This window comes from Leishmania braziliensis, chromosome 30 (assembly GCF_000002845.2).
Source record: "Leishmania braziliensis MHOM/BR/75/M2904 complete genome, chromosome 30".
In the NCBI taxonomy this organism is placed as follows: Eukaryota; Euglenozoa; class Kinetoplastea; order Trypanosomatida; family Trypanosomatidae; genus Leishmania; species Leishmania braziliensis.
Genome location: NC_009322.2, coordinates 224,466 through 238,353, shown reverse-complemented (window position 1 = coordinate 238,353; position 13,888 = coordinate 224,466). Strand labels below are relative to the sequence as shown.

The window sequence follows — 13,888 nt, the reverse complement described above, 5'->3', positions numbered from 1 at the left end:
CTCATGCCCACAAGAGGGATGTTATCGTTATCTGACCCACATACACGCATACAGACGCACTCCGCTGCGCGTTAAGCTACAAACGAGCGGGAGATGAGGGCAAGACACCGGCCGTTGCGACGGTGCTTGACAGAGAAGTTTATGGTTTGTTTTCTCACCATTGGTAACTCGAATAATGCGTTCCATTTATTTTCGTTTCTGTCTGCGTTGGCCTTTGTCGATACTGAGGTAAACAACCATACATCGAAAGTACGCATAAGTGGGCAGGCTCACTTGAAAAGCACATGGTGGACATCGTGGCCTAATGGAGACTTCACGGCGATCGTGTGGTCTGGGGCAGAGAGCTTCAGCTGTGTGTGAAAACACAGTCGCACAAAGTGTGTCTCATGCTTTTTTTTCTTCGCTACTTTTATGGTTCCCTTTGACGTGTTCGTAGGCCTCTAAGGGCGGAGATTCGTAGGTGCCAATGGGCCATCATCGCTCCGTGGGTGCAGGTGTCCACTACTTTTTACCCCCTTATCTGCGCTTCTTTTTCATCAGAGGGGCGCCCTCTTTCACTGTCTCTGTGAATCGGACTGTGCTTCTTTGGCCTTCACGCAACGCACAAGGAGAGGTGCGAGCAACGCGAGGGCCTCGTGCACGAACGGAGCTCAGAGCGGCTGAGTTCCTTTTCTGTACTCCCAAGTGCTGCTCCATCTTCGTGCGCGTTTAGTTTTCTTTTGATAGTTTACGTTCACGTCCAGCGCATTCACGCTCTCGAAGGCACCGCTGCCGTCTGTACGAGCACAAATCTTCTCTCTCCCTTTGCTAGTTGCTTCTCTTGGTCATACCTCATGGGCTCAAATCACCCAAAGGGTAGCGCCGACGCATCTCCACACAGGGAGGAGGAGCAAGTTCACGCCGACACCGAACATAGCGCTCCACCTCCTACTTCCAACGTAGCAGCGCCGAAGGCAGCGGAGGTGCACATGACGGTAGCTCCTACCACACCGCCTCCGTCAGCGGAGCAGGTGCCTATGGCGGTACCGGGAGAGGAGCTGCGCAAGCTTACGATTCCACAGCAGCAGCGCTCGTACCGCAAGCTATTGACGATGGCGGAAGTGCAGGAGTTGATTTCCATAAACCCAGACCGCACGCTGGTAGTAATTCATGACAAGGTCTACGATGTGACTACTTTTCTCCCTTTTCATCCTGGCGGCAGCTCCGCGCTGCGGAGCAACAACGGCAAAGACGTGACGGAGGCCTTCTTCAGCATGCATAGTGCTACTGCAGCAGAGAAGCTGCCTGCTTTCTTGATTGGCGAGCTAGCGGCACCCGAGAATGCGTCTGCCGCTGCTGAAGAGACATCAACTGCTGCTCTCGTCCCTGCGCATGTGCGTATGGCCGACATCACGAGGGCCCTCAGTGTGGATCCAAGGCGGATCATTCTTCTTCTTTTTGGCTATGCCTACGACGTGACACCAATGCGCGACAAGCACCCTGGTGGCCTACACGTGCTGCTGAACAGCAACGGTCGTGAGTGCGGCGACGTTTTTATGCGCATTCACGGCCATAAGGCGAAGAAAATGGTGCAGCAGTTCTGCCTGGGTCCTGTGGAAGGTGTGGCAAACGGGCAGTCTCCGCTACGATCAGCGGCCGCGGTTGAGCTAGATTCCGCTGACACCCAACCAGCGGGACTCAAGGCTCAGTCCGCTCGGATTTTGGAGATAAAGCTGGCGAACTCAACGGGCACCATCCAGTACTTCACTTTTTCATGCTGGAAGCCACTCGACATCATTCCTGGTGGATACATCAAACTCTACAGCAACCTGCGTGCGGATGAGGGCCGCTTCTACACGCTGTTCAAGACGGAGGTGACGAGCTTCACGATTTGTATGAAACACTACCCCACTGCCCGCACATCTGGGTACTTCTTTGACCGCAAAGAGGGCGATGAAGTCTTCTTCGACGGCCCTTTTGCTCCCTCCTGGCGGCTCGACATAGACCCCTCTGTGCAGCGCGCTGAGCCGAAGGAGCGCCACGTGGTGCTACTTGCTGGTGGAACTGGTATTACACCCCTGTACTCCATCTCCTCCAACGCGCTCGAGACGCAATCGTGCAGCGCCACCTTAATTTTCTCTGTCCACACACCCGACGATCTTATCTTGGGAGAAGAGCTCAGTCGACTTGCCGCCTGCTACTCAAAGGCTCTGCCGATCCAGAGGCACACATTTTGTGTTGTGCTTCTCTTCTCTCGCGCGTCACAGCAGGATGCATCAGTGGAGTCCACATCCTTCGCCTCGCACGTGCTTTGTGGCGGGCGTCTCACGGCAGAGACTTTAAAAGGTATAGATATCCCCCCTGCTCAAGCGGCTGTCCTGTGCGGTCCTCCCGGCTTCAATGAAGCCGCAGCTGCTGCAGTGCTGGAGGCAGGGATCTGCACTGCCACTCAGGTGTATTGCTTGTAGCGGAGTTGTGAAACACATTCGCAGCATGCACTGCACGTAACTGTTAGAATTGCGTACACTGCGATAAGGTGAAGTTATACAAGTCATCCAGTCACACAGCTGCATCTTCTCTCTAATTTTTCACTCTTCAGGCCTCTTCACGGACATATCACCAAAGGCAGCGGCTGTACAGCCTTACTGTCATATGGTTGGCACCTTCCTCCTTTTCACCTGTAATTCACTCATTCTCCCTGATGACGAGGAACCCCACAGTGCGGTATGAGAGTCTATAGCACCCACTCTGTGGGGTGGCCAAGCGGCCCCTCTCTCCCTGCCACTGCCGGGTCGTCTCTGGTTGTGACGGAGTCAGGCGCCTAAGGCGCAGGGGGGGGGGCAGAGCGATTCATCGGCACTGATGTCGGCGGTCGGGTTGTGGATGGCGTTGCGTTTTGGCGACCTGCGACAGTGAGCACGTTCATGTCGCCCGTGCGATAGGCAGAGTGCCCACGCAGCCCTCGCTGCCTACTGGTGTGTGTGTGTGTGTGTGTGTGTGTGTGTGTGCGTTAGCACCTTATTTACCTTACACTGCAAGGAGTATTCGCTTATGTGCAAGGAGAATTATTTTCCATTCCGTTCGTATTTGATTTCGTTGCGCAGAAGTCTCAACTTTCCTGGAACACGAGTCGACGCTGACTCAGCTCACCCTTTACGTGTTATACAGAGGAAAGAAAGACCCTGAGGCAGATAGGCATACAACGACGGGAGTCACAAGGCCAGCTTGTTTTCTCTCGAGAGGTGACGCCGTATTTCCTTTTTGTGATAGGTCGTCAGAGCATAGTTGCCGCACGTGCGGACACACTGCTCCGCTGTAGCTGTTTATCCGCCGTTTCTCCTTATTTTTGGTACCTCTTTGGTGCTGGTGTCCTCTGGGATAAAGAGGAACTAAAGGGCGTGCTGCCTTCGAAAGTGACGGCGTTCTGCTAGCTTTACCTTCATCCGTCTTCTCTCTCCACGTCTGCTCGCGTTGTTGTCACATCGCCTATCAATGTCGCTCCTTCTCGCTTTCCTCTTCCCTCACTTTTTTTTTTTTCTACACTTTCCATGTTACTCTTACCTATCGTGTAGTTTGACGATCTGCATCCGTTGCGAGTGCTTGTACAGTTCCCCAGGGACGACGTAGTTGACACGCGCTATTTTCTGTGTGCGTGTCCGGGAACCTGTGCTGAGCGAGAAAGAGTGTACGTGCAGTTGGTGCGAGCGTATGTATGCGCGTCTACTCCCCTCTCCCTCCCGCTTTACAATTCACAAATTCCTCAGAAATTCCCATATTCGTAACCGCCTGTCGCAACGAACTTCAAGAAGGACCAAGCGAGGAGGCGAGGTAGCAACAATAGAGCAAGAAAGGAACCCATTACTGTGTGTTTTCCTGTGTGCGCCGGTACCTCCGTCCCCTTCCCTACAAAGGCGTGGCGCACACCTTTTCTGTGTCCGCTTACCACCAACTCTCATCACCACCAAAGGACGCGCACCATCGTTTTTTGATCTCCGCTTTTTTTTGTTTGGCTACGATTTCACATCGAAAGCGGGCCCCAGTTGACTCCCAAGCGGCGAGAAGGGAGAGGGGAAGTAAGGGGATCTTTTCACCTTTTCCTTTAGCTAACCCAAACCAATCACACACGTACACACACTGCCGAGCACTGTACATCCATTTCCGTTTCTCTCTTTCTATCCACCCGAGTCCCCTCCGTAAGAGGAGGTGTGCTCTTTGAGTCATTGCCACACCACTTCGCCTTTTGCTATAAAGAACGGAGACGAGCGGCGCATTCCCTCGGCACTTCACGCTTCCTCCCTCCAAGAAGAGTAGGGGTATCGCAGCTTTTTCTCTACCTCCTCTATGTTCTTTGTCCCTTTTTTACTTGTCTGACTTCAGCACTGCGCGTATCTACCGCCGAGGTGGTCTCTCTCCTTGTGCTTTCGCTTCGTAGTAGAGGAGAGGGAGTTGCAGCTGGGATACGGGGCGGGGAGAGGAATGACACCCACCTACAGAAAGCGAAAAGAAAACAACAAGGTATAGCGTGACGGCAAAAGCAAGTGGAAGATCATTATCAGACCTCCTTTCCTATCTCGCTCCTCTCTTTTTCCTTTTCTCTCTCGTACTGAAAGGGCCGTTTAGGAACAGCGTACACCCTGCTACATTTTTGTTAGCGTGCGCTCTGAAGTGTGCGTGTGCCCCCCCCCCCCCCCCCTTGACGTGGCAGAGCGGTGCCGCGGCTGCACATATACAAAAGTCGTGTATAAAGTGTTTGAAGAGAAACTTCAGGGATAGAGAGCGAACGCAAATTGTGGTACCTATTAGCCCTTGTTTCTTGGCTCGGTGTTCGAAATCCTTTATATATATATATATCTTTTTCTCTTGATTTCTTTGTCTTGTCGTGTGTATGTGTATGTCTGTGCGTGCGGTTGTGCAGCTTTTTTTTTCCCTTTATCTGACGCTTGGATATACTGGTGCGCAACTTCTGTGCATTCTATCTTCTCTTTTCTTGTTTGTCTTGAAGTAGTTTTTCGAAGGCACTGGCGCGAAGCAGCGGAGGAGGCAAAGTAGGGGAAGGCACAGCAAACGCACACGCAAGGCGAGCGAGGAAACAGGGTGGACCAGCGTAGACGCACAAGGGGGGTGCAACAGAGATCGTTGTGTGCTAACTCTGCGCGTGTGTGTGTGTGTGTACATATCGACTTTGTGTACGTGCGTGCGGGAGTAGGTTCTAAAACGCACAGGCAGACACGTGCAGGGGAAAAAAGTGATACAGTCGCAGCTGCTTTGTGGCCTTCTTTCTTTTTCACCACCTCGCCTTTCACGTTGGCTTAAGTGTGCATGTCTGTGGGTGTGTTCATCCCCCGCCTTTGTTGTTTCTCCACCGGAACGCCTTCATTCTCCTCCTTGATTGTGCCACTTCTGCACACATTTTAGCTTGCTTCGCAGGCTCCTATAGTTTACTTTTCTTTTCCCTCGCCGTCTTGCTTCGCTTCCTTTGGGGGTTTCTCCTCTTATTTCCCACCCTCACTCTTTTTGTTTCGCACGCGTGTGTGTGTGTGTGTGGGCCAAGGCCCCGGAGAGCAGCTCGAAGAAAAGGCCTGGACAAGACCCCCTTCCCATCCCAGCTGTACCACCTTACGTCGACTAATACGACGGCGTGGCCTGCGTATCTCTGTCTTCTCCCCTCTTCTGCTCTTTCCGCATCTTTTGTGTTTGTTTTCGCCATCCTTCTCCCTTTCCTCTTCGAATCCACCCGAATTTTTTTTCCATTCCCCTCTCTTTCTCGCGCGCTCCACCCACATCTCCTTCCTCTCCTTCTCTTTCCCTCCTCGGCTGGTTTGTCTCTCCTTCTCCCGATTGCTCTTTTTTTGACCTTCTTTACTTCGCTCGTTTTCTTGTTTTTCTTTGGTATCTTCATCTTTATTCGCTGTTGCTGCCGCTCTTTTTGCTTCTCTGTTCTTGTCGTGTGTTTGCCCCCTTCACTGCGCGTGTTTTTTTTTCTGTGGTGAAGCGGTGGCTACTGTTGGCGCAGTCGCCAAAGGCATTTCTCCTCCCCTCTCCTCCTCCCCCTCCTCCTCCTCCTCCCTCTTTTGCACCTCCTTCCGTTTCGCCTTACATCGGACAGCCCTTTCCCCCTCTTGCTGCTGTGTTTTCTTTTCTTTCCCACACATTTCGGTGCTCTCCAGTACTATTACAGTCACTGCCTTCATTTCTCTCTTTCCATTGCGCGCGTCTGGCTTCACCCCTTTGCAATTTGGTCTCGCGCCTTTCTCTCGACTGCCTCAAGCGCAATCGACTACAAGCTGTTGCACTCTCCCTCTCTGTTCTCGGTTTCCCCTGTGCCCATCTTCTTTCTTCTCCCCCTTTTGGTATTTCCTTCTTGTCGCCCTTTTCTTGCTTCTCGAATCTATTTTACCCCCCCCCCCCTCCGTCGTCCGTCTCTCTCTCTCGTTTGTTGATTAAGCGAGGGAGTACCTTCAGAGAGGAGCGGAAAAAGATAGCCAGCCAGGCGCAACTTCAGTCACGCACTCACCATACCGACTCACGTTGGCGCCTACCTGCGCATCCACACGTGTCAGTTTGTGTGCTTCTGTGTCCACGTCTGTGTCGAGGACGTGGCTGTCATCTTTTCTCTTCTTCACTTACCTTCTCTAGATTTCTCCTTGCTGGCGTGAGGCTACGTTTTGTGTTTTGTCTTCTTTTAAGAGTACGTGTTTATAGAGCATTTGAGCCAATGAATATGCACTCCCGAAAGAACGTAGGCTACGCGCGACCAAATGGGGTCAACATTGGCCTCGCCACGGAGATCAGCTCCCCCATGTCTCGTGACTGTACCGCCTCCCGACGCATTGTCAGATCGCTCAAGAATCCGCTGGCATGCGTGATGCAGTTGGTGCCACTAGACAGTGGTGAGAACAGCCGTCCACCTCATCTGCTTTCACGTTTCAACACGGCTAGCATCCCAAGTGAGGCTTCCGTGAGTGAGGTGCGCAGTGAGCTCTGTAGCGTTGCCATTGAGGAGCAGACGGAGGATTCGACGTCGTCATTCTTCGACCATCGCAGGTCATGGCATGGTTGCAAAGTAGGCAGCTCCATGGGCCGCAGTCGTGCGTCACGGGCAGGCCACGGGTCTCGTGCCCGTATGCGCCGCAGCTTTCCCAGCGGTAGCAGTCGCGAGGTGGAGGAGAGTTTTCTCAGCTACAGTGATGACCCGTCTTTCTACGCGTGCGACTCCGACGCGTCATCGAACTCTGCAGAAACGGAGGGCTCAGGCCACAGCATGTCCTACACAGTCATCTCCGACAGTGTGCCCAGCTGCAGCCTCACCGGCCTCACTGAGAACAAATCCGCACCCACTGGGTGGGCGAGCCGTTTCCGCAAGTCCAATGCTCCGCCTCCGTGTAGGGAGTCCAACAGCTTTGGTAGTATCTTCGGCAACGGCGGGATTGACCCGTACAGCGGCGTTAGCGTCAACGCACACCATCAGCCCCGCAACAACGCCGCCGCGGATGTGGCAATGGGGATAGCGGCAGGGCCTCGCATAGCGGTTGCTGTCCCGCAGAGGGACCCGGCCGTGGTTGTCCTTTCCCCTTCTTCATCTAGTACGCGGGCGAACACAATCCAGCCGTCGCATACCACGGCGTCCGCAGCAGCGCAGAGCGCGCCAAGTCCTGCAGCGGCGCGGCTCGGTGATGGAGGATCGCAATTCACTGCGAACACCTCTTCTGTGGGTCCGGGTATGGATAGCGGCAGGCCTCTGAACAACTCCGTTGACCAGCGGCCACGCGTGCAGAGTGTCAAGCTTCTGGAGCGTGTTGGACGAGGCACCTTTGGCGATGTCTATCGCGGCGAAGATCTGGACAGCGGCAGCATCATCGCTGTGAAGGAGATTGTTGTGCCGCATGACTTCACCAAGGATGTGGAGAAGCAGTTGGCTGCGCTTGAGTCGGAGATTCGCGTCATGCGTCGACTGCACCATCCTCACGTCGTGACGTACCTCGGCGCTGTACGAGAGGGTAACTCCCTTCGGATTTTCATGGAGTTTGTAGGGGGTGGCACTGTGGGCAGCAAGGTGGAGAGCGTTGGCGGTCTGTGCGAGGAGAAGACGCGCGACTACACAGCCCAGTTGCTAGAGGGACTCGAGTACCTGCACGTCTCGCACATCCTTCATCGAGACTTGAAGGGCGATAACCTCTTCCTCACAGAAGACGACCAGCTCAAGCTGGGCGACTTTGGGCAGAGCAAGGAGTTGGCGGACACCCTCATTACCCAGTCTGTGCAAGGAACGCCAAGCTTCATGTCACCCGAGATGATTGCCTGCTCTGGATACTCGTTTGAGGCAGATGTGTGGTCGGTGGGGTGCTGCGTCATTCAGATGCTTACTGGCAAGCCGCCATTCGCGAACCTTGACAACCAGATGGCGGTGATGTTCGCCATCATCAGCTCCAAGATCGAGGATCAGATTCCGGCAAGCGCCACCGAAGGCGCGAAGGACTTTATTCGCATGTGTACCAAGACCAATATCAAAGACCGGTGGACCGCCTCGCAACTGCGTCAGCACCCTTGGATCCTAGGACAAAGCGCTCCAGTGGCCGCAACAGTAGCCGCACTGACTAAGGGTGCCGGCGAGCTGAAGGGGGCAGCTAGCCGCAAATCCATCGCCACGCACCTATCATTGGAGGCAAAAGGACCGAGCCAGCTGAACCCGCACCCTGGCAAGCCTTCTCGGTCCATACTGTTAGACACCGCTACCCTTGGGAAGGTGAAGAACCGTGATGGCATCAAGAAGGGCCCAAGCAGCAGCAGCTTCGGTGGGTATCAGTACTCATACGAGGACGAGACAGGTGACCATGAGGCGGGTTGCACCACGAGCAGCAACCTTTCTTCTTCCAAAAGCGAGACGGCAAGTTCCAAGAATGCCGCGGTCAGGCACATCAGCGCACCTTTTCCGCAGTCGTCCCCCCATAGCGAAGGTGCGTCGACTGGCAGCCGTCATGCGTCACCTCTGACGTTACCGGAGGCCTTGCCAAGTGGAGGGCGCCAACACCGCGGGCGCGGGAGTGCCCGTGGGCCGATCCTGGCTCAGTCCGATTCGCTAGTGGTGGTGGGAAAAGAGGGTGGTGGCGGCAGCGGTACGCGGGGGCGGAGGAAGTCGCCACTGGAGCCAGCGCAGCGGCTGCAACGGCCGGTGCAGTGCCACAAGGAGAAGTCGCCGCGTCACCAAGCATTGATGGTGGGCAGCGCCGTGGCTGTGGAGTGCCCACCAAAGAGACGATCGAACTCGAGCCTAGCATCGCGCACTCTTAATACACCCATTCATGACCGCACCAGCCTTGGTGCCTCCTCTCCCAACAAACAGCGTGGCGATGTGCGACCGGCAGGCTCAGCGATCTACCGTGGCTCCGGGGCGGGCAACCAGTCGGTCCGCACCACACAGAATGACACTTCCTCCTTCAAGAAGCGCCAACCAGCGCCATCACGGGCTGAAAGATGATCACAGGGTGTAGCTGACACAGTACGTGTGTATATGCGCACATTTAGGTCTCGCTCTGAGAGGCTACGTACCCAAGTTGTCGCCTGCTACTCGTTCGTCTGCGTTATGCTCTCGACGTTCACCACTCTCCGATGTGCTCGTTTCTTCTTCACTCTCGTCATCTCTCCATCGTACTTTTTTATGCGTTCACTCCTGTGGCTCCCTGTCGTTATGTGTATCTGTGCTTTTTCCCCCTTTCAAGTCGTAAAATGCGGATCGTCTTTTGGTGGAACGCCTGCGGTGCCGATGTAGGGCAGTGCGGGAATCTGCGCTTGTGCTCAAGGTAGGAGAAGCCGAACGTTTTTTTTTCTCTTTCTCCGTCTCACGCGTTGTGGTTGGTGTACTTCAGTATCAAGCTGTCGGTGCGACCCTTTCTGCTCACACTGCCCCTTCATGACGCGTGTGCGTGGGTTTATGTGTGTGAGGTAGGAACTACTTGAGAGCAGGCGACGTTCTATTTTTACTGGAAGGACGGTCGTGGCCGACCTGCAGGTGTGTGTGCGTGTGTGTTTGTGTGCGTTGCACTTCTACGTGAGTGCCCCCCCCCCCTCCCACCCTCTTCCCCCTCATCATTTCCTTTTTCTTGCACCTTCCTCACTCTCTGCTTTCTCGCTTTCTCCCGCTTCTGCTGCTCGTAGATTCACTGCCCCCCTTTTCCTTTCTCGGCTCGGCTGTGCAGAGTTCATAATTGCCTCCCCCCCCCCCCCAAATCAGGCATAGCTCTCTTTTCTCTCTTTGCCTTTCACTGTTGGGAGGTAGTGGGTGATAACTGTAGGCCGTAACACATTGATTATACGCCCCTCTTGGCCGAGGCGCTGCGGACGTCGCACACACCACCACCACCACTACTCCTGTGTTTCTGACTCCGCCCTCCTACTCCACCGTCCCTCCTTTCCTCCTCTCCTGTACCCGTTTGGGTGGATGTATGAAGACAATAGGAGAATAAAAGAAAACACTGTCACATTTTTCTTCTCTCCTGCCGGCTTTTTTCTCCCTTTTGTCTTCTCGTGCTCTTGATTTATCCTCATCATCTCGTGGTGTCTCTGTGCCTCTTCTTTCCATGCTACCGGTATGCGCTAACACCCCCTTTTCTCTCACCTACACAGATGCACGCATACAAGCCCCACACCAAGAGGAAAGGGCAGGAAGAGAAAGGGGGCTATCAAGGCGGACAAGAGGGAGAGGTCGGCCAGTGACTGCCCGCTCGCGTGATGCACCGCGCTGCAATTTTTTGCCTGTTTGGGCGTGTATTATTCGGGTAGTGCTACGACGTCGTTCTCTCTCCCCCTTTCCCTTCAATCACGTTTCACCCTTCTTTATTTTGCCTCTCACTTCACACAGCACATCAGGGGGACTTGCGTGTTCCATCACAGGGAAAGGCGAAGCTGTGAAGGAGAAGGCCAGGGCTGCCTCCCCGCTTCTCATCGCTTTCCCTTTCCTTTCCCTGCATAATGAACCCAAAGCAAAGGGCTGACACGGCTTTTTTTTCTCCTTTTATACACAGCGCCTCTTGAGGGGACTCCAAGGGAGAGACACCCCCACACAGCAGGAGAGGCGCGAATTGAAATGCCAGCTAACCAGCCGACGACGACAAGCCCGCGAAAAAGAAGGATGAAAGGGCTTGAAAGGGTTGAGGAGGGACATCAGCAGCCATGGCGATGTGATCGGGCCTTTTCACACAACGTTTCACAACGCGTACGCCGTTACTGTTCTAGACTAGAGCTGTTACACCGCATGCACATATGCGTCGTGACTCTCCTTTATCAAGTGCGTGTTCCTCTTTTCTCTCTCTTTCTCTCGGAGTATGCGTTTGTGTGGCTTCTGCCGATCACGCGGCCCGTTTTGCACTTCTATACATCACGCCCAACTAAAAAAGTCGCGAGCGCATCTTTTTTTTTTCTTGACTCAGGAATGGGCAAGCGCAACAAAAAACGACGCTCGCTGCGTCTATGCGTGCCTTTATTTATTTATTTTTCTTCTTCGTTTTCCTCTTCGTGATCCTCTGTCTTTTGTGTGTCTATACGTTTGCATGTATGCTTGTCTCTTTTTTTTCCCCTTAGCCGCATCTTCGCTTCTTCCTCTCATTTTACCGTTTACTTTTCCTCCTATCTTCCCCCATTTCCTTTATTGAGTTCCGCTTTCATCGAGTTGATCATTGTCGCCGCTTCGATGTGTGCTACTGCAGCCCCTCCACCGCCACTTGTACCGACGACTGTCGAATACACCCACACCCACACACGATTCACGTTCCGGATAAGCTCTTGCACCCAGGTATTTGCACTTACATGTGTACGTTCTGCTCAGCACGCGCTTCGCTGTGGCCCCCCTCCCTCAAATCTCTCTTCAGTGCACTGGACCTCTTTCCTTTCTCCGCCTTTTGGTGTCGACACCAGTGGCGTACAAGAGAGTAGGAGGGTGGGGCGGGGCTTTCCTGTTTCGCCCCCCCCTCTTGTTGGTTCGACTGCTGTTATGGTGCTTCTCCTCGCCTCCCTTTTCTCTCTGATTTTGTCTGTTTTGGTTTTCTGTTGCTTTCTTCCTGACTCTCGACTATAGCACGGCTCTTTCGGTGCGTGCGCCTCCCCTTTCCTGCCCTTTCTTTCCCTCTTCTGCGTTTCATGTTCTCTTGTTGTCTGCCATCTCTCAATATATTCACCTCGGGCTGCCTCTCTGTGGCTGTATTGCGTTAGTTTTTACCTGGTTGGCTACGCCCTCTTTCACCTTCAGCTTCTCTAGCTTTTATTTTTCGTTACTTCTCTCTTTTTCTTGCATATGTGGATTTGGCGGTACACCACAACCTCCTTCTCCCCTTCTGCTACAGCGCGCACGGCTATGCAACACTGGTGAAGGTTTCTGTTGTTTTCTTTAGTGCCTCTGTCATGTAGAGCCCTTCAGGAGCAGATGGGAAGGGGAGGGCGGATGCTGGAGGTGATGGGTTGGGTAGGCCAACGAGTGTGTACAAAAGGGGAAAGGGAGAGGTAGATGATGAGTCAGGAAGAGAGAACGCAGAGGGCCTCCCCGTGCTTTGGTAGAAATCTCTCCCCTCTTTCATACAGTGACAGCCCGAGCCGTTGACCCCAAAGGGGTTCTCTCTTTCAGCCCCTCCTCCTCCTATGTTTGTTGTGCGTATATTCTCCACTTCACACCTCCGCTCCAGATGCCGCGATGTGTGTCCGCATGTGCGCCAACGTGATGTGCGACACGGCGGCGCGCACATACAGCGTCCAGGTGCGCGGCAGCAGCGGCTACGTCGCATGCACGCCGGGCGAGAGCATTGACCTGGCCACCTTGAGCGCCGCCTTCGTGAATGGCAGCTACATCACGTGCGCGCCGTACGTGGAGGTGTGCCAGGCCAACATCAAGGGAGTCATAGACTTCGAGAGAGACGCTGCCGACACAGCGGCGATGCGACAGTGGAGTGAAAGGATGTATGTATTGGCCACTGTGACGGCTGTGCTGCTAGGGATAGTGCTCGCTGCCATGGCAGGCCTCGTGGTGGGGCTGCTTGTTATCAGCCTTTCCTGATCGCGACGCAAGCTGAGCGGCTCCCGCTGCGGCTGACGAGGGCCTCTGCCAGCGTGAAACGGAACGAGCAGGACGACTGGGTGCGCGGTGCCGCTGTAGTGCGCCCCTGTGCCGACGGCCATCGCAGCCCACGCGCGTCGGAATGGCCTTTGGCTGCTTTGCTTCTCCCTCGCTCGTCGCCTCTCGGTGACGGCGTCGCCATTGCGAATTCAGAGTCTGATGGATGCGTGTGTTGGGGGCTCTCTCCCTCTCTCGCAGCCCCCACCACCCCCTCCCTTTCCGTTGCTTCTCTTTTCCTATTGCTGCGCGGGTGTGCGTGCCGCTGGTAGACACCTTGAGCTCCTGGCCATTTGCCCTGCAGTGGCGCAGACGACCATCAAGGTCATGGGGTGGGTCTCGACACACCCCGCTGTCCCACGGCGAGCACCGCGCGTGTCTGTTTTCCTTTGCTTTCAGCATCCTGTGCTTTCGACTCTGCAAACGCCGTGCGGCGGGCGCAGGCGGCCTGATGTGCGCCCTCTCTCTCTCTCTCGGCAGCGCGACACGGGGAATGGACGTGAGCCAGAGGGGAGGAAGGCGAGCACGCGCCTCTTTGCCGCAGCTACGTGCTGATCGTACTCAAGTGTGTTGTGTCGCTAAATGTGTGTGTACACGTGTGGGTGTGTGTATGTTCAGCACCAGCCATCTCTACTTTTTCTATTGCTCCTACCTTCACTTTTTTTGGTTCCCCCTCTCCCTCCCCTCTTGCCTTTTACTTCCCTACTCGCGTGACTTCAGACTCCCAAATCGTTGTTGGAGCGTGTGAAGCACAAAATCGAAAGAAAACACGAGGGCGTCTGATGCACACCCGCACACGCAGCGAGCGCCTTTGCT

At 54.5% G+C, this 13,888-nt stretch overlaps 2 protein-coding genes across 2 annotated transcripts; both read left to right on the top strand.

Moving 5' to 3' along the window:
• Nucleotides 1-833: 833 nt before the first annotated feature.
• On the top strand, nucleotides 834-2,447 carry LBRM_30_0690 (putative nitrate reductase; the record flags this gene model as incomplete). Its single annotated transcript, XM_001566652.1, has 1 exon — nucleotides 834-2,447. One exon carries the CDS (start codon nucleotides 834-836, stop codon nucleotides 2,445-2,447), a length of 1,614 nt encoding a protein of 537 aa, XP_001566702.1.
• A 4,253-nt stretch (nucleotides 2,448-6,700) lies between these two features.
• Nucleotides 6,701-9,454, top strand: LBRM_30_0680 (putative protein kinase; the record flags this gene model as incomplete). Its single annotated transcript, XM_001566651.2, has 1 exon — nucleotides 6,701-9,454. One exon carries the CDS (start codon nucleotides 6,701-6,703, stop codon nucleotides 9,452-9,454), a length of 2,754 nt encoding a protein of 917 aa, XP_001566701.1.
• Between the last annotated feature and the right edge of the window lie 4,434 nt (nucleotides 9,455-13,888).